This window comes from Bombus bifarius, unplaced genomic scaffold (genome assembly GCF_011952205.1).
Source record: "Bombus bifarius isolate JDL3187 unplaced genomic scaffold, Bbif_JDL3187 scf7180000008030, whole genome shotgun sequence".
Lineage (NCBI taxonomy): Eukaryota > Metazoa > Arthropoda > Insecta > Hymenoptera > Apidae > Bombus > Bombus bifarius.
Window position 1 is genome coordinate 611,473 of NW_022884401.1, and position 23,338 is coordinate 634,810.

The 23,338-nt window shown below is 46.6% G+C and overlaps 2 protein-coding genes and 1 long non-coding RNA gene across 4 annotated transcripts; 2 read left to right on the plus strand and 1 right to left on the minus strand.

Annotated features, from left to right (window-relative positions):
- Window positions 1-503: 503 nt before the first annotated feature.
- On the plus strand, window positions 504-20,290 carry LOC117207424. Of its 2 annotated transcripts, none has more exons than XM_033447651.1 (3): window positions 504-1,316; window positions 19,574-19,705; window positions 19,790-20,290. In XM_033447651.1, exons 1-3 carry the CDS (start codon window positions 1,247-1,249, stop codon window positions 19,816-19,818), a joined length of 231 nt encoding a protein of 76 aa, XP_033303542.1. In that variant the 5' UTR covers window positions 504-1,246; the 3' UTR covers window positions 19,819-20,290. The 2 variants fall into 2 exon arrangements, with proteins under 2 accessions (XP_033303542.1, XP_033303541.1); XM_033447650.1 differs by lacking the exon at window positions 504-1,316 and adding an exon at window positions 16,520-16,798.
- Window positions 1,573-2,841, plus strand: LOC117207425. Its single transcript, XR_004487514.1, has 3 exons — window positions 1,573-1,652; window positions 1,719-1,878; window positions 2,278-2,841. It is a non-coding gene; the product is annotated as an uncharacterized LOC117207425 (long non-coding RNA).
- Window positions 20,257-22,828, minus strand: LOC117207421 (ruvB-like 2). The gene is made up of 7 exons (XM_033447644.1): window positions 22,703-22,828; window positions 21,978-22,091; window positions 21,470-21,904; window positions 20,958-21,390; window positions 20,625-20,893; window positions 20,435-20,540; window positions 20,257-20,347 (listed from the first exon to the last, which is right to left on the minus strand). Exons 1-7 carry the CDS (start codon window positions 22,706-22,708, stop codon window positions 20,322-20,324), a joined length of 1,389 nt encoding a protein of 462 aa, XP_033303535.1. The 5' UTR covers window positions 22,709-22,828; the 3' UTR covers window positions 20,257-20,321.
- Between the last annotated feature and the right edge of the window lie 510 nt (window positions 22,829-23,338).

Sequence of the window (23,338 nt, forward strand, 5' to 3'; positions counted from 1 at the left end):
TCCTAGAAACCCTGGCTTGCCGGTAACGAACCTCCTGCAAACTTCCTTTTACCACCCACCCAGCCAGCGTACCGGCCTCTTCCGCTCCTTTCTTTCCCTCTTTCGCTTCCTCCTTTCGCTCCGTTCCTCCTTTCTCCGCTAGACTCTCCTCCGGTTTTTCTTCCTACGATTGGTCCTCTCTGTTTCGCGTGCTGCCCGTCCTCGCAGGATCACTCCGTGACGGAGCGGTGTTTCGTGTTCGCGATAATCCACGGCATGGCGATCGGCCAGTAGACGACGACCGCTGGCAGATCGTTCTGCCGGATCGTCGAAGGGAGATACCCCCGTTCCTTTCGACGACGAGCGAGAGGACACGGGTGGCGACGGCCACGACAAATCGAAAAATCGACGAACCGAACGATCACCCGAAAACTTGCCCACCACTCGGCTCTGACACATGCACACGCACTGTCACTCGCGCGACCGGCCTTTCATCTTGCGCGGCTGCCTCTTGCGGATCCTTTTCATGGTGGTTGGCCGATTCGCGTTCACCGAACGGGGGCAAATGAGGAAACGGGGAACTCGTACGAGTCCGGAATCGGTTGGATCACGAGGTGGCACGAGCACGGGCCACGGCGGCGGTTCTAGTAACATGGGGTGGGCTCACGTGAACGGCTCACGGTCGCTCCATCACCGGCGGCTCCGTCGGAAACCGAGTCGCTCCTCGACGGAGCCGCGTTCGGCGCCATTGCGACGTAACCGACGCACTCCGACTTACGGTTTGACCGTTCGCGAGTCACCGCGACGATCCGCTGTTTCGGTTCGCGAAACGCTCGCGGTGTACCCTCTTCTACCTACGACGGTGCTTTCTCGCCCTTCGCCGTTCGCTCGCAACCACCGAACCTTCGCTCCGCACCAATCGAAACGATTTTCCTTTTTCCGATCGTTTTCGACCTTCGGATCGCCCTTTTCGAATCCACGTCCAGCCAACACGGGAGGAGACTACGAAGCTCACCGACTGTCCCTTTACTCCCCCAGTACCTCCACCCTACGCGGACTCATGCACCACCACCACCACCACCACCACCGTCACCATCACCGCCACTGCCACCGCCACCGATATTTCACTAGATTCGCTAGAAACTTGTCCGAGGACCGGATCGATTCCAACGAAACATCCGCCAGGCTTGGATTTTCTTTTCGTTTCGACGGATAGTCGATTTATCCAGCCGTGTGTGGTCAACGATTTGGCCCCTGTCGTTCGCGGATGACGGAGCTGACGACGAACCGCGGCGCTCCTAGTTCGATTACGTGTTACACGGGCACCAACAGAGGGGGTAAGTTGCGCGCGCACTTCCAAACTCGTCGCCACCCCTGCGGCCACCCCTTCCTTCACTCTGGCTGAATCGGTGGTGCGTAGCGACCGCTTCGAGTCTCTTCGAAACTGTCCCGTCCGATGAACAAATCGTTTCGGATACGTTCTCGTTGCAACTTCGTCTCTCCGATTCCACTTTCGATTCGAATCGAGTAGACGACGTTCACCGAGCGTCGACATCGTCCACACTCTTCGAGCGAATTCTCGCGCTTTATCTCCTCGATTTCACACGCCGCTTCTACGATACGCCGATCTGCCAAGGCAAACTCGAGTCACGTCAGCCAGATATGTTTTTGCGGTGAGCTTAGAGGAGTCGACGTGGTCATTTCGTGATTATTTCAGGACACGTAGTTGTTTCTTACAGAGCGCGAGCGAACGCGACAGAGAACGATCGGAGCCATCGCTGAAAGCGAGGGAGTCGGAGCTAGGGAGACTTTGATTCTCTCGTTTTAGCGTGCACGGTGGGGCATGGCTCGGTGTGTTCTCGTCGGTACCAGGCTAACTACTCGTGGTTTGTGTCCGAGGTAAGAAACAAGCGAGATTTTCGATCGATCTCGCGTCCTTCGACCGGTAATCGTTGCATCCACGTTTTTCCATTGAAAGACGTGCGATTTGTAGCGTGCGACAGCGAAAATCCCTAGTTTTCGAACTTTTACGCGCAAATGCGATTCTCGTTGTCTCGGCCAGTTTCCTTCGGTTTAAAAGATAGGCGTAGACCATCCGACACGATCGGTGTCGAATGATTTTTACCTCGGGCATCGCGTATACCTTCCACAACTTCCGATCAACGTGAAATTCTTCTATATTATTTGTAGGATTACGACGTTTGCTGAATTTCCGCGAACCGAAGCGCTCTTATAGAATTTCAAAGTATTTCTCACCGTGTCGAGAATTTATTTACATAAGCGTTTGCCTCGAAACAGATTTCCATCGGATGAGCCGAAGCAGCGAGTATAAATTGGACTCGCGAGAGATCGAACAGAGCGTACCGTCTTTTCTTCCGATAGAAATGGAGAATCAATTTACGAAGAAGAACTCGCCGTTTGGTAGCGATCGTCTCTGAAAAGAAATTGTTCGAAAGGGATCACGGAAAATCGGGTCGCGTAATTGCAAATTGATTGCCGGCAGCCTTCGATCTCGTTCGCTAGATGTAACGGATACCAATTTTAACGCGTAAATTCCATAAAAGCGAGAAAACTTTATTTCATAGGACAGTGTCGACTATTACGATCGAAATAAACTTCGAAGTGACATCGACACGATGAATGATTTACGATGGAATTAGACAGGTTAAGTCAGACGGTTTTGCCGGCCGAACACCGGTTAATCATTTAACGGATTAATTATTAACGAAAGCCGGTATCGTCGTCCCGGCCCTTGTCTGCTTACATATTCAACCGGTGTCTACGTTCGTGCGTTCTAATCGTCACTGAACATATTTTCGCCTGGCGATCGCATCCGGCTAATCGTAGCCGTAGATGCTGTTAAACGATCGAGTCGAGAACCGTTCGGCGAGGTATTCGCGTTAAATGATCGATTCGTTCGAGTCGCGGGCGTAGAAAACGAGAAAAGGTTCTGAAAACGCCCCTGTGCGGAATAGAAACGGCGCTCGAGGCGATTCCATTTCAGCTTGAATTCTCTTTGCAAGAGACGAAACGCTTCCTTCGATTGAAAAATGATATTGACTACGAAGAGACGAGCGAACCTGGAAAGACGAGTCGCGAGATTTCTATACGAGACGACATCGACTCACCCTTGATCGCTCGCGGTTGAAGAAAATCGCGATTCTAGAATATCGAAGCTCCGCTAGCGAGAATCTATTAAACGTTGTTAACCCCGAGCAAAGAGAGAAAACGACAGATACACGGGGTGAAGGAGCAGAGATGAAGAATGGAGAAGAAGTAGAAGGGCGAAGAGGAGAAAAGAGAAGAAGAGAGGAGAAGAAAGAATGGAAGAGAAAAGAAGAGCAGCATTTAACGGAGGCACTTTTCTCGATGAGACGTGCGTATAAATATGCAAGGTAAATTACCCTGAGCGTTATGGCGCGAGCTACGAGCGAGGACACCTCGTGTAGAGAGGGGTACGAATACGATATAGATCGAGCCTGGAGGGACGAGGAGGTCGAAAGGGCGGTGGAAAAGAGAGGGACGACAGTCGGATGGCACAAAGAGGAGGGTGCAGGTCGAGGATCGATAGGTATATAGAGGCAGATAGGAACACAGGAAGCGTCTGACACCGGAAAGCTCCTGGGGGATGGCTTCTTACGAGCTAGTTCTGACCGACTGACAACCCGTTTTCTACTGTTTCTTCCCGTCTTTCTTCCTTCTCCGCCTCCCTTCTTCATATTTTTACCATCTTCGTCCTACTCGTTGGCCGACTCCGGCTTTATTTTTATCCGTTCGACGCTAAATTTGCCATCGAGGAACGATGAATCGAAACGACGTTTCTTTCACGCGATCGTAAAAACTTTTATACCGACGCCAGGTCGCCGTAAATCGCATCGCATGCCGACGTCGCATCTAGGGACAACGAGTAGACAACAGCGCAACTCGAATGATGACCTGTTTAAGTCCGTAACGATAGAAATATCTAAAGTGAGGATAGTTCCGTATACGATTCGTAAAATCAAATCCGAAATTAGCTTTTGCTAATAGGCAAACGCGAGTCATCGACGAACGCCGATCGAACCGTTGGAATTTTTGACAATTTTGCGCGAATTTAGCATAGAAGGAAAAGAAAGCGAGCGATTTTACCAAACCAACTGCCTGCCACTTGTCGTGTCGTAAATTCGATAAAACCCTTGGTTCTTAAATAAAACAACGTCAAAATCTACGGAATCGCGTCTACGGCGGTCCAATGTTTGTTCGACGCTATCCGCGGTCTTTGCAACACACGCGGGACGATCAACGATCGTTCGGAAAATGGAATAGAAAATTTGTCGACGTACGTGTATCTAAAATATGCGGCAGTTAGATTAATCGTACGTAAATTAACGACCTTTGCCTTTGATCTTTTCGCGAATCCCTCGAGGAAGGGAGAGAACAGCGATCCGAGTTTCCTTTATGGAGATACGCGACTGCTCCGCTCCTCTTGGTGTACTTATCGGTGTTTTAACGTTGTCCGGTTCTAGGATCGCTCGTGTTCCTATTTGGCAGCGTTAGGAGCGTGGGTGGAGTGGGATTTGAGACTAACAAATAGGAGACTTCCCTTCGGGTTCGGACTGTTCAACCGCATACGATTAATTGGCTCTTGGTAATCTCTGCCCTGTCCTCTGCAGCATAGATCTACGTAATTGCCATAAATACGGGAAAGTTCTCGGTGCCGTTGGCGCAATCGCTAAATCACCGAACGATAGAAATTGCCGCAAATAGTCTTTTAAATCGCGCGACCTTCTTTTTGACGTATTAACGATCCTCGGAGGATCGCGAAACGAATTTCTATCCATTACAGCGAGAAGAAAATACGATCTTTCCGATAAAAAATACGAGCGATTGTCGTTAACGCGTTAATTGCCGCTGTGGCCATCGGTGGCCCACGCCTCGCTATAAATATTTTAGAGCGATGAAAATAAGATAAATATCGTTGAAAAAATGTTCAACGATGCGAATGAATTTGAGATAATATTATCGCTAAACTGCAGAGTTTAATAGAAGTAAAAAAACAGCAATTGTTGTAGCTACGACGTATCATAGAACGCATTATACTTTCATATACGTTTTCATATCATGTACACATTCTGTGTAATTATTCGACTTTAAATTTCTCCTGTAAATGCATACAAAATCGCTGTCTAATTATCAAATACCATATAATTATTCTGGAAAAATTGAACGTTATGGCGTAATATATTTCGGACAAAAGATATAAAATTCGCGCGACAGTCAACCTGTTAAAGGTCGATGCACCGCTGATTTACGCATATCTCTACAGACAAGTCACACATATTCGTTCCTACCTAGATAGTGTCCGTCTCTCGTTCGTGTTTACACTATTCCGGTAGGGTTTGCTCATTGAAATCGCTAGCCGCGTTATTCGTTCCTATCCATCCGATAGATAAGTACGCTCGTCCGTCCCATCGACAATCCTACGTCACTCCGACCATCCGTATCGCCACTTTTCAATTCCCGTCAGAGCTTTCCTCCGATATATATATTTATTTCTTGATCTTGCCAAGTTGACAGGAATACACGGGACTGTACATCTGATCGATCAACACCGAAGAAAATAACGCGAAAAATGTATTTTTTTCGTGAGGTTTTCTCGGATGTAAATCGGAGTGTACGGGATGCAACGTGTTGCACCGAGAGGGAAAAGCTAGAATCCGGTCCACTCGTAGGTCGTACTTGTGTACTTGTCTCTATCGAGCACGATGCAAGTTACGCGGTGGAACGAGTCAACAAAGTTCGAAGCTGGCACTTCGCCTATTCACCGCACCGCAGACGACACGGTCGCTCGCATACCGCGCTCGCCCCTGCTCCACTCCCGGACGCCGGAAACCGAATGCAGTCTGAAGCATTCTGCAACCTACCAACTTCTCGGAACGCACATTGTTTACCCGGTGAAATGTACAGGCTGCCGGCTCTGCCGATTTAATAACACGAATCGATTCTTTCAACGACTTTCGATCGTTCGAATTAGCTCGATCGTTACCTGCCTAAGCCAGTCGTCGACGTTTTCAATTTACGTTCTTCGGGTAGCTGTCACGCCTCTGCTTCTAGCTACTTTCAGCCATTTCGACGTAATCGAAGATCTTCGTCCTTTTCTTTCGTAGATTTTTGGATCACGCAGATCCGATCTCGAAGTTTTTTCGTTGACGCGATTGCCGTGTGTTGCGCAACGACCCCAACCAGCTTTTTCGAAGTTCGCGAATGATCCATAGAAACGTCCGCAGTGCAGAAGACCGTCGACGCGTCGATCAGTCGTGTAAAGATATAGAGGCAATCAAAGTGGCGAAGTTTCGACAAATTCCTCTCGACAGACCGCTCGTTCCTCGGCAACGATTTTCTCTCGGCGATGATTACCGAATATCCGACCACTTTTCGCCAGCAAACTTTGGAAATTTGTTTCGTACATCGTTCCGAGAACTCGCTTCGGTGAATCTGTTTCTTTCGTACATTTCCTATTTGTAAAATCACGAAACTCGATTACTCGATGGTAGGTCGATTACGTCGGTCGGTAAATCGTCGTAGAAAAAAATGTTTCGCGAAAGAGCGATTCGATTCGCGATGCAGAAATTTCAAGCGGGTGCAGAGTCTCGAGCTGTTTTCGCTCGGTGTGCACGGCGTATCGCATGAAAGTAGTTACGGCTGTATTTTACGAGTCAGACCGTCCAAGTTCGTACGAAAGCGTTTAAGTGGAGACGGTAATACGTAAAAGGGAGGCGTAAAGTGTTAACACAGGCCAGAACAGCAGCAGACACTCGAAACACCCCTCTTCCTATCCTCTGCTGCCGGTCTTCCTTTTTCCCTGCCTGCTTTCGCCCTCTCCACCATCGTTACCTTCAAACTCTTTGACGCTTCGTCCTCGTCAGTTTTTGCTTGTCCATCCATTTTTCCACCGTTTCCCAAACCGTCGCTTCGTACCTTTTCTAATGTATCTCTTTCTCTTGAGGAAACGAAGCTTCCTCAAAGATCAGCCGTCCCTGCCATCTCCTTTAAGAGAAATCTTCGTCAAAGCAAGACGAAGATCCGCGCATCTGCGAGGGTGCGTTCATTTGCCCGGAACGTTGTGCAAAATTACCTTCTCTCTCTTTGTCTCTCTTCGCCGTTGAAAGAATTGGACGATTTGGCAACCGTAACGTCTTGAAACGTCGAGAAGTAACCGATTTGCCGGGACGAACAGAAACGAGGTCGGAGAGGCCGAGCAAATTGGTCGAAAAGCAGAAAAGGCCGAGGGACTCGATTGGTAGTCGCGACACAGAGCGGCAGAACGTAGCGTTGTCGCACGTGGACGCGTGAATATACATAATACGTAGTGGTCAAATGCGATACAACGACGATGGTACGCGACACGAAGCGATGCGACACGTAGCGAGGCGAGGCAAGGCGACGGTGACATTCGTGCGTGGCTTGCATACGTTCGATGTCCACACCGTAGTTTGATTTACGTCGCTGTAAATACGATCTCTATTAAACATGTATTCCACACATGGACGTTCGGAAGATGGATGGTAAACGACGAGGGTCGGGTGGTCTGCTCCCACGAGGCGCGATACAAGCTTCTTCGAGTGCTACCTCTGGTTCGTAACGCGGCACGTTGCCGTATCAGAAGTTTACGTATAAATTACCGCCGTGATTCTGCTTGCGACAATGAAAGCTACCTACCTTTTGCGAAACGACGCCTTCAGCCAACTTTTTTCTTCCGCGGATTAACGCTGAGATCAGCGATTATTCGGCTCGAATTACGTGGCTCGTGGCTCGGAGAAAAGTTCTCTTATACTTCGAGATACGAAGGATTATTCGAATTAAAGCACCTGGTAAGCGTTCTAGACAAAGACCTTAGTTTGCCGAAGGAAGGGACGTTGGTTCGCCATCGTTTTTCACAAAAGTGCAGCTACGTCAACTCGTTCGATCGAGGTAGTTGGTTTTCGGACGCAAATACTCCGAACTTTCTTTGGAGAAGTACGAAAACTTTCGTTAAGTCGTTCAGTGGTCGCGACGACTGCTCGAGAGATTTAATAAGAGGTAGAAGATAAAAGAAAAACGTAGTTCGAGAAATTCATCGTAAGCCTGCAGCTTTTCAGGGTCTACCGAAATTGAAATCCACGTAACCCACGGACGAACGAGAAGTTTTTACGGCATACGGAAATAAAAACACGGCAGGAACCTCTGCTAAAGTTACCACGCAACGTTTTTTACTCTAAGGATCTAAAGGAAAGCGGGACGCTTTGCCTACGCGACGCGTTCCTAAATTTTCCAGATAAATTTTATCGCTGCTCGTTTTATAGGAGACGGTCAAAGGGAGCCGGGCCGGTGAATTAGCAAGAGAAAAGAGTTGGAAGCGTTTAATCCTCCGATCTGCTCGTTAACTCAAAATGTAAGGAGCGAGATAACTCTTTTTTCTCCGCGTCTCGGCGAATTTCTCCACGATGAACGACAAAAGCTCCACGATCTTGACAAACTGAAGCGCCGAGCTTCCTCAAACCGAGAAAAGAAGTAGAAACCATTGTAGCTCTCTCCGCGTAGTCCACGTAAGTCTTATTTCGTGGTAGCGAGGCGGTGTTGGCAACTCGAAGGAACGACGACAAAGGCGACGAGCGAAACGCTATGCTCTTTGACAGCGGCAATTACGCTCGTTGTGCGATGACTCGATAATTAGAGGCGTGCGAGCGTAACAAGCGAGTGGGAATGCAAGGAAGAAGACCGCGAGTACTCGAGATGAAAGTACGCGATTCAGTACGTTTTACATTCCGGTATCTACCATCGCGTAACTACCCTTCTTTTCCTCTTCTGCTTTATATCGGCTCGTGCTTTGTCAAGAAGAAAAGGAATACTCGCAGACGAAGAGGACGGAAATTTGTTTTCGAGACTGTCTCTCCCGCGAAAACCACTTACTCGACCAGATACGGCGGTAGAACGAACGTCGTATTCCGAAACACGGAAACGGTTGTTCCCGTTTCGAAATCGTTCGAGGCATCCAAAGGAAATCGGATATTCCGAAAAACAATTTGCTACGGCGAAAGAAATACACGCGCAAGGGCATATTGGGACCGACAGTGGTGGAAACGGCAGCTCGCCTTTGATTCGAATCTTGGCCCGTTGCTTCGAACGAGGGTGTCAAGCAGTAAGAAGAGTTTTCGAGAGTAGAATCGGCTGGAGCAGCGTCGCGTCGAGCCGTTGACGAGTCAGCGGTGGAAGAGAAGAGAGGGAATCTCGGCGAGAGCGAGAGAAAACGCGAGGAAAGAGGGTGGAGGAGAGGGATAGTGCGATAGCCCCAACACGAACGCACAAGACCTCGAGGAAATCCTAATATTTTAACCACTGGCGAGGAATGAAAGGACCCGGGTGAGCATGAAAAGGGAAAAAGGGGTGCACGAATCATCCCTGCGTACCCTTAAACCCTACTGGATGGGGTGGAACCTGCAAGGTGGGTGGAACTGTATACCCGTTGCGGTACCCCGAGGGAAGTACTTGCAATTAACGCGGTAAGACTCGGCTCTAGCGAGGGGTAGTACACCCTTCTTACCGGTAACCACCCTTCGTCCCTGCTCGTTCGCTCCTCGTTTCTCCTCGATTCTCTGTTCTCTTCGTTTGTACACCTATCGCATGCTGCCCTTCGCCCCTCTTTCTCTTTCTCTCTCTCCCACACACACACACACACACACACACACACCATACATTTTCTCTCTTTTTCGCTCGTTCGCCCGGTGGTGGAGTACGCGGCTCCTCTGCGTCCATCTCCGTCAAACCATTCCCTACGAGCTTCTCGAGCGCTCGTACTCATAGGGGACGCCAGAATGGCTGTGTTCGGTTATTTGTCAGGGATACGCGTAATCGCGCGCACGCGTGCTTCTAGCCTCGTGAAAATCTCCACGCCTTGCTCCCTCTCTCTCATTCTCTCTCACTCTCTCTCTCTCATCCTCTTCATGAATTTGCCTCGCCACGATACGCGCGTTCCTTCTTTTTTAACCACCCTTCCGACGGTTCCGACCTTTCCTCCAGACTCACGCGCCTCCCGATGCAACAGATTGCGATTAGGCGAGTTATCGACCCTACGTACGACCATATATCGAGTCGAATATAAACTGGAAATCGGGTAATTTGGAACGATCTAATCGTCGGACGGACGCGTCGGCGACTTTCGTTTTCCCATTGGCGATCACCGATCGATTTCGGTCAGGTTTTCGTCCGGATGATTACGCAAACCAGCGGACTGGGGCGATTGATTTTCCGTTTGACGGCCACGCGTGACCGTGCGTCACGCGAGTAACAGCTTCCTGAGCATATAACGTTAACGCAATCGGCTGCTTTACGCGTCGACAGACGTTGGGGAGGAAAAAATTCGACGGAAAAAGTCGTACGTTTTTTGATAAACGCAAACGCGTGTAGCGAAACGTATCGGCTGCAACGCGAAGAAAAAGAGTGGCGAGAAATTACAGCGGAGAATAGAACAAATTCGTAAGTCTCAAGCTGCGGGTGGAGATCGCTCGAGCGAAGCATCTCGTTCACGGATTTCGATTTTAACTCGTTTCCAGGCTTATCTGCGGAAAATTATGCATGCATGCAAGACCGATGGCGTACGCGATAACGGCTCTCCATTGTGCGCTCGTAATCCGAATGCGAGAGATTTGCGCGAAATGACTGTTGCCAGCGTGCCAGCGTAAAGCTAAATAGTCTACTGTATAACCCGCTGTATTGCCATATTCACGGATGAAAAGACAACGTCGTCTCTGCATTTGTCACAGGATCGCGTGTAACGTAATTTGCAGACGCGAGGGTTCGCTCGCTTCGAAAGGCATCGTATTCCTTCTATTTAGTACTTCGCTGTAATACCGAGGATGTTAAATCGAGCACATCGAGACATCCGAGTTTCGAAGTTCCAGTCGAAACGTGCTTCACCGGGAAAGCCCAGGGAAGCGAAGAATAGCGGAAGAATATCGGCTAAGAACTCGTCGATTGCTGCATTCTACCTGGAACTAGTAGATTACAAGGACCCGGAGGATTTTTACCGAGGTTCGTTAATCACGCGGTTGTCGAGAAAACGGAGTGGCAACGCGAAAGTAGCAGCCGAACCGATGGGGAAAATAAGAGATCTCTCTCGTATCCCGGAAATGCGGCTTAGTCACCGGGGCGGCTATTGTGCCTCGCCGAGTGCACAGTCGTGTAAAATCCATAAGGAACTGTCGTACCGAGTCTAGATACCTCGTGGCTGGACGTGTCGCGCCAAGTCGTTATCCGTAGGTAGGTTTCAAAGGTGCACGACCCGTAAACGTCGTTTCGATTGATTCGCGTACGTCGCACCACAACGGACACGCGTTCTCTCCGCGTCATAAACCGCGGTTTCAGTTGCTCTGCTAATCCATCCATCGATTCTTTACGATCGAAGATACCGGCCATCGAATCTTCTTAGCCGTGTTTAAAACGTGGCAGTGCCAAGCGTTTCGCTTTATGTATATTTTATCTGCCGTTGTCCGGTGCAAACGATATCGACCGATAGCCCGGCTTCGTGAAAACCATCGAAATAGTCGATAAACGATCGCTTTACTTACAAAGTCGCTGTCGAACGACTCGCGGAACCGACGAAACCGAAAGACACTATCGGACGAACGCGATTAATAAAGAAGGGACCTTACGAGCAAACCTGAACGTCGAATGAATCTCGCGCCAGTTACCAGCGATTGTTTGCGCTATCTCGGTCACGAGTTACGCGGCTATGATTATCGATTCGAAAGTAATCGCGCGACAATCTAGCGATCGATGGGTCGGAGTCGGCGTCCCTCCGCAGTTCGCCGATTCGCGTTCGTTAATTCCTTGCGGAAGGACGGAATCTGCTGTCTGTCGAGTATCGAGCAATTTTTCGTAATTAGTATTCGTGGCGAACGACGGAGTGCGTCGGTTTTATCCATCGGTTTAGAACCATCGTCCCGTGAAAGGTCGCTTCGCGTGCCACTGCTCTTTTCCTATCGGGGCGGAGACCGCACAGCCGTCAATACGGTTTGACGGGTGTCAGCCGATTTTTCCCGAATATCAGGCTCGCTCGGTCCACCGTGAATTTCTGTAGTCGGTCGCGTGATTCGCGGCTCTAGCCAAACGCGGCTAGACGTCGTCGCTACCGAACTCCGAAGTCTCGCGCGACTGCCTAAAATCAATATCGAGATGTTTTATATCTCCTACGAGCGGCCAAGTTGCCGGGTTTAGCCAGCAGCCGGCAGCTTGCCGTGTTTCGCGAATTCCCGGCGCTCGTTACCAGAAAATTTGAAAACCCGAGCGAAATGTACGCCGTCTCTGGGCTATTTGGCTCGATTTTCTGCGCAACCATCGATAAGGGATGAACGTTTCGGGATACAGTCCGTCGGCTGAAAGAGTCAGTTCGCGGAACGCTGGAGGAAAAAAGACGAACGTCGGCAAAATCTCGAGAACGAGCGACGTTCCGGCCAAATTCTGTCTCCCGAAGCTCGATATTCCGAATAGCGTCTATGGTGTCTATGTCCGAGACGACGAGGTTTGCGTGTTCTCGTTTCGAATTAAGGAAACGGAATTATCTTCGATTGCGATATACGGTGCGACATCCGGTTTGTATGAATCGCGATACGAAGCTTGCTTGGTGGGACTGTGGTTTTCGATCGATTAACAGTTTCGGTGGAAAGGCTGGCTCGCAGCGTACGTTCCGCGTATCGTTCTCTTCCATCGCTACTGTCTTTTCTTTCTTTCACGACGCTTTAAGATACCTCGGTGGACCAAAAGACGATACAGAGATATCAGGATCGTTGCTTGACAGAGGTAGAAACGTACTGATAGCTACGATTCTACTCCGATTCTACTTACCTTGAAAAATATCTGTAACGAAATTTCCCGCTTATTCGACCGACCAACCGCACCTGGCGAAACGATTATGCCAGTTGTATTTGACCTAGTTTAATTTAATTTATTATCAAACGGCTGGTGAGTAGCCTTTGCTGGGACAAACATGATCGCGTGGAAAATCGTACAAAGAAAAGGAGTAAAAAGACCAAGGGGAAACAAAGAGGAGATACCAAGCATGCAAGTAACGATTAGCAGTTTTTATAATTGGTAATTAGTAAAAACTCGGACGAGTCTTCTTCTTCCATTCTCTACTCCTGTTCTCCTCGTATCTGTCGAGTCAACCACGGCCTGGGCTGCGGAGTTAATAAAAAAGAGTACAGCCGTGGAAAGTGAAAAAGAGGAGAAACGAGAAGCCGAACGAGTCTGCCGAAGGCTCTTCCGATGCCTGGCGTTTCTTCGATGCTTTCTTCGTCGGTTCAGATCGATTGACCGTTTCGCGGGCAAACGGCGATTTCCAAGGTTCCACGGAGGATCATCGTCGATAAGAGTCGAAGCGATCCGACTCTCTTATCTACGTTGTTTCTACTTCCGCCTCGACTTATCGCAGTTCGTTGCAAGTGCGCGCACCGAGGATACGCGATAAAATGCACGATTGCCTTCAAGATCGTAAAAATAGTAATAAATCTCGTCCGGAGTTCGCTATCGTGCTCTCTTTACGACCGATCGCTTTATAGCAGAGACATTGCACGAAAACTGCCAGTAGCAGAGACCGCGCTTATAACGCAAACAGGAAACGCTCTGTCTTCCATAAACGACACGAGGCTTCCAATTCGCAAACTCTGTCGGACGATACTCGCGAAAGGAAGAAACCTACTCGAGAGGAACGACGCTTTTTCAAACAATTTTTGAGATCCATATTTCTCGGAAACCGGTGGAAATCTTCGGGTCAAAATTGGGAGGTGGCACGCGAAATTCCCCCGTCAAACGGAGGTTTCTTTCTTTTTCAAAAAAATTTATCTCCGTCGAATTTCTCGACAGTGGCGGGTATTTTCAGCCGAAAACAGGGGATTTGTGTCGTTTAACGCGCGCATCGTTCGTACGTTGATGCACTTACCGAATGAGTCACTCCTCTCGATTCCGCTTGATTCCCCTCGTTTTCTCCTTAATGGGGGAAAGCGGAGATTCAGGGGACGACGCTGTCCGAAATGGAACGTCTGTTTGCCCAAACCGTACGCTTATGTGTGCTTCCCTATCGAATTTCTATTCGAGGCGATACGTTTTTCTCGATCAAGGGTCGGTGCATCGACGATCCCTAATGCTATTAATTATCAACGTCTAAGGACGCCCCGGTTACGCTTGACACTTGAAACAACTTTCGTTTTAAAAATACCTCGAGTGCCGAGAAATCAAGGTTTTCGAGCGTCACGTAGAACGCTCGTACGACTCGTGTCAAATCGGGCGCAAAGTAAGTAGCCTCCCTGATTGAAAATCATAATGCCTGTATCTTTTCTATTTCGAGGCAGGTGTCTATCTAAAAGAGAACATGACGTCACGTTTTTATAGACCATTTGCCTGGTCGTTGGTGACGTTCCTGTCGCGCGCACTCCTCCGATCCGTCGCTGACATCTCCATAAAGCCGCGGGGGTGGATGAAATAATTTCGGCTCGTGTATCCCGACCGATACAAGAACAGACTGCCACGACAGAATGGCTAGATTATGCGCGGCAAGACCCGGATGTGTCAGCCGTGCATGCCTTTGCTCGTTTCGTGCAACTCCTTCTAATCGATTCAAGCTGCCGTCGTTTTGGTTTTCCATCTACCGACCGATCTACCGATTACCGATGATCCCTACGTATGGCGCTTCGAACGTGAGCTCGATACGTCCAACGTATTTTCCAATTTCTGTATCGCGATTTTGTATCCTTTCGGTAGTTTACGCTGCAAGTTAGATCACCAGGCTGACTATTCTTAAACGCTAACGACTATGTAAATCTATCGTACTTGGCCCGGTTACGCGATAACAGCTACCTACAGGCGTCGGAACGGCATCTTTCGCAAATAGGAGGTTTAACAAGGTTTCCGAATAACATCTAGACTGCGCAAAATGTGCTGCGAGACAAAACGAAGAAGCTTTATACGTCCGGTAAACGATGTTTTAGCGATAACGGGTCTTTCGAGGGTAGAAACACAGATAGCTTTGCGTCGTTGCGAATAAAGTTAATCGGCCGAGGTGAGCAAATTTCGAGAACGAGAAACGCGCGCACGTGAACGCGAAACGATGAAACGAGAGTCGCGACGACTTTCGCCGACTTGCGTGTTTCCGTTTGCCGATCGACGAACGGCTGAAAGAATGAACAAACAGCGGGTAATTAATGGGGTGATTAACGCGAAAGAACAGCGAGGGAACAAGCAGAGAAAGGAGGGATTTCTCCGTCGGAGAGGTGGAAAAAAAAATAGGACAAAACAGAAAACTCTGCTTCGTTGCTCGCTATTTATACATATAGCTCGTAGTATAGAAAGACAGTTATTCTCGAGGTAATTCGAGATTTTTGAACAGATAAAAAGCGAAGTTGTTTTAGACACGAAATCGACCGAGCGAAATTTCTGCCAATTTGGAAACCACTGAACCCGGAAAGCCGATTATACGGACCGGAACAGTGCGACTAGCTCTATCGCCACGCGAATACAGAATAGCGAATAGCGAGCCGAATAGGAGCCACGGTCGTTCCTTCTTCGATCTCTGGATCCTTTCACTTTTTAACCCAGTTTCCATTGTTAGGCCAGCGGCAGGTCGTTGCTGTCACACCCGACTCGACTACCGGACCCAACTAGACCGATCCGATCCACCGTATAATTAACTACCGCAATATTCAACTGTTCCGCCGCTTTCTTCCTCGCTGCTGTCATCCCTTTGCGGAAACGCGTCCGACGATTCGTTTCCTCGCGAAATCTCTCGCTTTCCCTGGCATCTTTTTTACGCAGCGTGGTTACGCGTTGCGCAACTTGAACACGGTTGCGCGATCGCGAACAAACCAGAAAGGAAAATGCTAGGCGATTAAACGCGCGTTAAATGCGTGAAATACCGCGTTGGCCATCTCTGCGTCGTTTCCCAGCGCGACACGAGCCGCGAGTCTGCCGCCGCTCGTCGTGCTCTTTAGTCGTTAAACGAGAACGCGTGAGATAAATCGACGAATGACGAATATCGTCAATGATTAATACGAATCCTTGACGCTCCTTCGTTGTTCGTCTGAAACGTTTTCCTCCTCTTTCTTGTCTCCTTCCCTTTGCCGTTCCATCATCGACGCGACTCGTCATCGACTCATACGATTCGTCTTGCGACTCTTTTTCTCGCCTGTGCGATATCTTTTGCCGAGCATCGACGAGAAATATGAAAATTCTGCTAGCCTTTGGATATTTCCATGTCCCAGCCGGTTGGGAAAGAGGCGATGTAAAACTATATGCGTCGCGTTCCACGCGTGACATTTAGAAATAGAGAACGTCGAACCAGTGGAACGTAGAAATGGAAATTTTTGAATCGGAACGAAACCGGAATCGATCGTGGGAACCTTTTCTCGTGCGAAACTCGAACGAAGGACTCGAAACAGAAAATCTACTTTCCTTTCGCGGTTGAAGAAATTTGACTGTGTCGCGGTACTTGGCTGCGCTAGAAATCCGAAGCTGCGAGTTGCCGGAGAGTGGCAATTCTGTTGTTTATTCGCAGCTTTCCCCACTCGTGGCAAGTGTTTTCACCTCTTTAGTCTTTGCTCCGCGTAGTGCCGGCCCAAACATCGCCAAGAGTAGCAACCTCGCGACTTCGTTCTCTTCGATCGGCCCACGATCGCACCGGAAACACGATCCTTCCTCCCGCGAACCATGTCGTTTCTTCCGACCTTCCTTTTCGTTTGTTTCCTCGTGACGATCGCGACGACGTACGCGAAACCGACCATCTACAAAAGGAACCACGACAACGTGTTCGAGCCAGGTAAGACGTGTCTCTGATTAATTAACACGAAATAAATTAACAAGAAATTGAAATCTAAGCGACGATAATCCGCGATAATACCTACGCTACTGTTGCCGCTTAACGTTCGATTAGGAACAAATTTGTAACGCTAGTGCGAATGGTGTCTCTTCCGTTTTCCCTCAGCTGTGTCCATGCTGCGCCGTGAAAAAGTGACTCGCTTTCTTTTCACTTTCTCGTACATCTTCCAGTCAAACGGGACGAAAAATCGTTCGGGATTTTGCCCGTGCAACGAGTTTTACGCGATTCGGACTCGTCTTCGCTGGCTGCGTAACACGTCGAAGAAACCTCGATCGACTCCGCAACGAGACTTCCTTTGTTTCGCGAAACTGATGTCTTTATCGTTTGCCTGGATGAATATCGAAGCGCGAGATGAGCGAGGTAACGAGGCGTTCGTGGCGCTTCTTAAAGAATCGAAAGTCTCGATGCTTCTTTCTCCGATCTGCACGGAGATCCTAACTTGGATCTTGGAGGTCTTGGTCGCGCGGGAACGTCTGACCGCGGAAAAGCTTTCACCTTAATTGTTGCCGCTCGTGCCATATCGATACGAAGACGCGCCTTGACCTCTCTCTCCTTACGACCGAATCTTCTTTTCTTCGCTTTTCCATCGCGTTGCGCCTCCGCCGCCTCTACTCGCTTCGTTTCATTCTTCCGACAATTTGGAAAGCATCGAGTCGCGTGACGTCTCGTTTCCTGCTTTATGTGTAAGCGCTTACGCGAACCTCGCCAAACAGATATAAACTGTGATCTAACTAGCGATGACTAATTCGTGCAGGTCTTTGGATCGACGATCGATTCTCGAGGCTTGTTTACCTTGTTGATCGTACATGGTAAACGGCGACGACAAACCACAGGTTGACAAATGCATCGTCATTTGGCGTGGCGTTTTATCGACGTCTCGATAGGACCGAGCCGGTATCGATGGAACTTCGGACAACTCGATCAAACTCCGCTACACCGTCGCTATTGCTCGTTATCTGTCTTCTCGTTGCCTAACCGCGAGAGACCGGAGAGTAGCATAAATTACAGTCAATAAGCGCATCAACAAGGCGAGGACAAAACCGACGATCGGTCGGTATCCGCCGACGTCTGTGTCCGGAACGGTTGTTGGCCAAATAAAGAGCGATTTCTTCGAGCCCGAATTTCCTTCGGGCCACGTTTGACAGGTGGGAATAACGGGCCGATGACGTCAGTCCACGTTCAGCGTAGGCTTCGATTATAGCGAGGCCGCGATATCTCGAGTAGATCGTATCCCCGGTGCAACTGTTGGAGCGGAGAGTAGCGTTGTGTCTGCTGTTTCGTGTTGTCGGCTGGTTTCTAGGATAGCAGGATACTCGCTGGACGAGTACGCGCACCACCGCTGTTGATCCGCGTTTCCTTTCGTTGGAAGAATCGTGACGATTGAAAGGTGCGCCGGCGTGCCCGTTTCTGCTCGCCAAGTTGCGTACCGATCTTTATCTGTTCGTCGTCGTTTGCAACGTCGAAGCTGCTTCTCGTCGTCCCTTTCAGCCTAAGAGAACTTTGGCTCGGAACGCATGATGCAAAGAAACTGGGCAATTGATCGAAGATCGAAAGACCAGATAGAGTTATAGCGGGAATGGGCGAGCGGAAAAGCTAATACCATTGAATTAGTTAGGCTGTTAGGAAAATTGAGTTATCGGTTCATTAGTAACGTCGAGTTTATTGGGTTATTAGCGTTATCGAGTTATCGGCTTCTTAATAACACCGAACAGTTCGATCGCTATTAATACGAAGGTACGAGCCAACGATTAATATGCAATTAAGATTCTGTTAGGAAACTGAAGAGCTCGCAGCCGCAGCTACTAAGAGTCGTCCGAACACACCTAATTGCGCTCGTTCTGACACCCTGTACAGCAAGGAGACGCGTGTCGCGCAAAACGATAGTAGAACCTGTACGACTCGACCTTCGTTGGACTATTAGAGAGAAACAGAGAGGGAGAATGTTAAATATGATAATTAATCGGCGTAAATGTCAACTGCAGTGGAGTATGGCACGCAGATTGGCCGTGTAGTCGCGTGATTTGAAACGTTTCAATGCGTTCACCGTTCACGTGATTCGTAGCGAAAATCCACGCTTCTCGAGTATCGCTTCGCAAAGAATCTCTCTCGAGTTACGTAAATGGAATATTCTTTTACTTTCGCTACGAAAATTTATCGTTACTCGAAAGCTACTAATTTTCAAATACGATCCCCGTGAAATTTCTCCTTTCACTTTGCTTTAACGTGGACGAAGTACCTTGATTCGATTTAACGAAATATTCCAAAGAAATAATAAGATAATTCAGTAGCGAATTCGTCAGTGAGAATTTAATCAAAATTTCGCGGCGATGGACAACAGCAATCGTAATAGCAAAGATTTGCACGAGTAGCTCGCTATCTCGGCTGCAACTCGTCGAATGGACGTCGAAGTCGACGCTGACAGTCGCCTACTTACCGAATCGATATTCGATTAAAACCGATAAGCAAATATTCCTCGTTAAGGATACTGCGAATAAATGTTTAGCGCCTCGCCACGTTACCTACGTTCCTTTTCCTACTTGATGAGAAACGATTCTGCCTACGAGTATTCGTAGAGCGAAATGCGAGAGAAATTGCGATACTCTGAAACGTAATGAACTTATCTTCTGTATCCTTAAGGCGCGTAAACTTTAAAGCGCAACTCTTGAACGAAACCTGGTGATATTTAATGCGAAATTTCGCTATCGATTGTTTCAGTGATGATACCAGTCTCGTCTACGGTGATTCCTCTCCCCGTCTACAAAATGGAATATGGTTTGGGATTCATATCGAAAGATAAGAAGGCTCAGTCGTCCTTGAAACCGGAGGGTGGAATAAAATTGATAACGAGTAAGCAAAATTTATGCGAAACTATGTATGTATTTGTATACATGTATATCCGATGAAAGGAACAATAAATATCGTTTCTTACAGTTAAGAAGAGCCAAGAGAAGAAAACGTAAAGGTACAAAATATACGTACTAGTTGCAGATTGACTTTATTCGTATCGTAGTCTGTCATCGATGAAGCGGTATATACTCATTAACATCGTACGGTGATGTATATATATATATATATATCAAAGTTATAGATTGTAAGCAAATCTCAGATTTATTTGAAATGTACGACAGATTTCAAAAGTAACAGAGAGTTTACGCCAAAAACTAATTTACCTCGACGATTAATGTTAGAGTTAATTAACTCTGTCGTTATGAATTTATTAATAATCGTAAGAAAAATCAAACGCTGTAAAACCAAACTGTAGCGAGTATGAAGAGAGAATCTGTTAAGTTTTTATATTTAATTTGAGCTATAGTACGTCGTTTCTGCTATTATAATGTTTATACATTACGTTTATGTATATCTGCCCAACATTTTGATGAAATATTGAAAGGAATTAATAAGTAGAAAATTATAAACTTTTATTGAACAACATTCGCGTTTAAATTTATTTATTTACCTATCGTTACGATATTTCCATCGGTTCTTCCGCTGTAACAGAAACAATTACACGAATGAAATTTGAGAAACGTAAAGATTCTACTAATTCTTTCATTCTTCTCTACAGAATTTACTTACGCATTTCATTGAACATAAAATCATCTTGATATTCTTTGAGAAACTGTGTAGATCTACTTTCATCGAGGAATAGCTGGTAAACACGCTTCACGTCATCGATATTGACCTGTATTTACATATTATCTTTATGTTCTTGTAACAGTATAAGAAGTACGTATACGACTAACAGCACGTATAATACGATACTTACTTCCGTACTCTTCCTTCGCCTGCTAACGAGAGAAGCAGTAGTAATCAATTGAATCGCGTATCTCAATGAAGTTTCTAATGCGATTCTGGTAAGGACGGTTAGAGCATCATCCGCCATTTCGCAATCTTCTTCTTCGCACCTTATCTTTAGAATTTCTTTCAATTCCTTTTCTTGATACGGACTCGTTGGAACGATAATCATACGATCCAATAGATCTATTGGAATACCATGCGGACTTTTGTAATTCGTTCCTCTAATCCTAGTAATACCTGTAAGATTCAACGATTAATTTTTTATCAATTAAAACAACATATATGCACGAGTATAAGGCACCTCTATTTGTAGCCATAATAACGACCGGTGCCATTTCATTTTCAAGTGCTCGATTAAGAAACGAGAAGCATTCGATGTCGAGCATGTGAACCTCGTCGATGAACAAAACGCCTGGAACGATTTCTGCTTTTCCTTCTTCGCGCCATTCAGCGACTTTCGCATTTATTTGGTCTCGTACTTCTGATTTAATTTCTCCTGTATCGCCAGAGAACAGCGCCAAAAATCCGTGGGTTCTGCTGTTAATAACATCGACTTCGTGTAAAGTTACTGTGTGTACGACCTCTTTGCGTTTTTGTAATTCACCCTCGGGACATTGTACGAAGCGAGTTTGAGAACCAGTTGCATCATAGTCACGAGCTCTAGTAAATGACCTTCCCAGTCTATTTATTTTTCCTGTGGCTTTGTCGATTGTAATCACGTCTCCAGCTTGTACCTTAAGCGAATCATAATTGTAAGGAACCCGATAAACAATGTTACGAAAGAATAAATGTTCACTGCTTGTCTTTACTAACTTTTTCTTTCATCAAACTGTCGATCATTTTGTTTCCTAGATCGTAGATCGTTTCCATCTCCGTTGTTTTCAGTGTTAGTTTACCAACTTTAGCACCTATACCTGTAGCAGGTCTATCCACTTGTATTTCGACTACTTCACCTTCTATAATTTCTGTTTCCTCTTTGATTCTGACACCGATAGATTTTCTAATAGCTTGAGTAAGAGCTTCTGTTTTACTCATTTCCAAAGAATATATTTCGGAACCTGCCATTGAAGTAAATGGAGTATCCATTCCTAGAGCTTGCGCCATTCCCATGGCAATGGCAGTTTTTCCAGTTCCAGGCTGGCCTGCCAACAGTATAGCTCTGCCTGCTATTTTACCATCCTTAATCATTTCAAGCACAACACCTGCGGCTCTTCGTGCCATAAGCTGACCAACCATGCCTTGCGACACCTAAATAATCATACACAAAGTTAATAAAAGTAGCTATTGAAGTCGCAATGTACAAAAGACTAATATATATTACATGGCGAGGTTCTAAACTATCATCCAAGCCTAAACCTCTAATATGAGAATGTGCACCAATTCTCTCTATCCTTGTGATTTCACGAACTTCTTGAACTTTTGCAGCTGCGACAGCCTAAAATAAAGGAAGTAATTGTATTAATATAGTGCTAATATATCCTACATACAGTATCCTACATAGAGACAGAGAGATATAATACAAGAGTGGGAATAGAAACAGAAAGCTGTATAAAGACCTCTCCTGTCCTTATTTAATCCATTGTTTACACTGATGCTTGATGAATTTTATGTTTACATATTTATTACATCGATGTACACGCATTATAAGATCAAAACATAAAGGGTCTCTATGCAACATTCTCTTTCTATTCTTATATCGCTCTTGCTATCTTTCTATCTTTATATCTCTCCAAATATTACAAAAGCATATCGATCAAACAACAGTTGCTATGCCAACTTGTTTTCCTTCAATTCCATTAAAGATGAAATATAAAAATATAAAGCATTATACTATTCAAAATTGATACGATACATCCTACCGTAAAAATAATACGATAAACAAAAACGTTCTTTATATTTTCAAGCGCTTAGAAAAATAAATGTATTCCAAATAGGTTAATTGACTAAACAAGACAAAAACATGGTAATATGAATATGTTTGTCGAATATAACGTAAAAAGTACAAAAATTAGCTAATTATAATATTAATTCATAATGAATATTTACCGCCATGTTTGCAGATTTTCCACGTGTTTATTCCTTAACAATAAAACAGAACCTTTTTAAACAGTCCTGCATGCGAGGATTGCCAATAGCGGCGCTACCACAAAAATCCCAAAAGCGTGCGTATGCGCATTCGTCACCAGTGACGTAGCCCGAAAGAATGCGTTAATTGGTGCAATCTGTGACGGCAATGGTTATATAAATAGGTCTAGATATTCGCTAGGGGTAATGATCCGTCTTTTGAGTCGAAAAGAACTAAGATGGAGAACAAAAAAGGTCTTGTTCTACGGGGTACACAGAGATGAATAGCATGTTCTGCTCTGTCTCAACATTCATAGTATACATGTATATGTATAACGCATGCGCGGAACAAGAACTTCCATTGCTTTCCATCTTGATCTTTTTCGACTCAATGGACGGGATAGTTTCCTTAATGCATTCACGCGTAAAAATGTCTCATGGACATAGGAAGAAATGTCTCATAGGAGTATATATTACGTCAATAACAACAATACTATTGTTCAGTTCAAATCCGTTTACATGACTGTGGCTCCAAAAAATAATGCTATTTATAATTTCATAACTATGTAAACGTACTAGGAAGGAAACTTGTAGTTACATAGGATATAGTGGTTAAAA

Excerpts from the sequence above, each read along its gene's own strand:
- LOC117207424 (XM_033447650.1), top strand. The coding sequence starts at position 16,690 with ATGTCGTTTCTTCCGACCTTCCTTTTCGTTTGTTTCCTCGTGACGATC. Across the intron at positions 16,799-19,573 it reads CGACAACGTGTTCGAGCCAG|TGATGATACCAGTCTCGTCT; the intron begins GTAAGACGTGTC and ends CGATTGTTTCAG. Across the intron at positions 19,706-19,789 it reads TGGAATAAAATTGATAACGA|TTAAGAAGAGCCAAGAGAAG; the intron begins GTAAGCAAAATT and ends CGTTTCTTACAG.
- LOC117207421 (XM_033447644.1), bottom strand. Across the intron at positions 20,541-20,624 it reads GGCGAAGGAAGAGTACGGAA|GTCAATATCGATGACGTGAA; the intron begins GTAAGTATCGTA and ends ATGTAAATACAG. Across the intron at positions 20,348-20,434 it reads TTTTATGTTCAATGAAATGC|CGGAAGAACCGATGGAAATA; the intron begins GTAAGTAAATTC and ends TTTCTGTTACAG.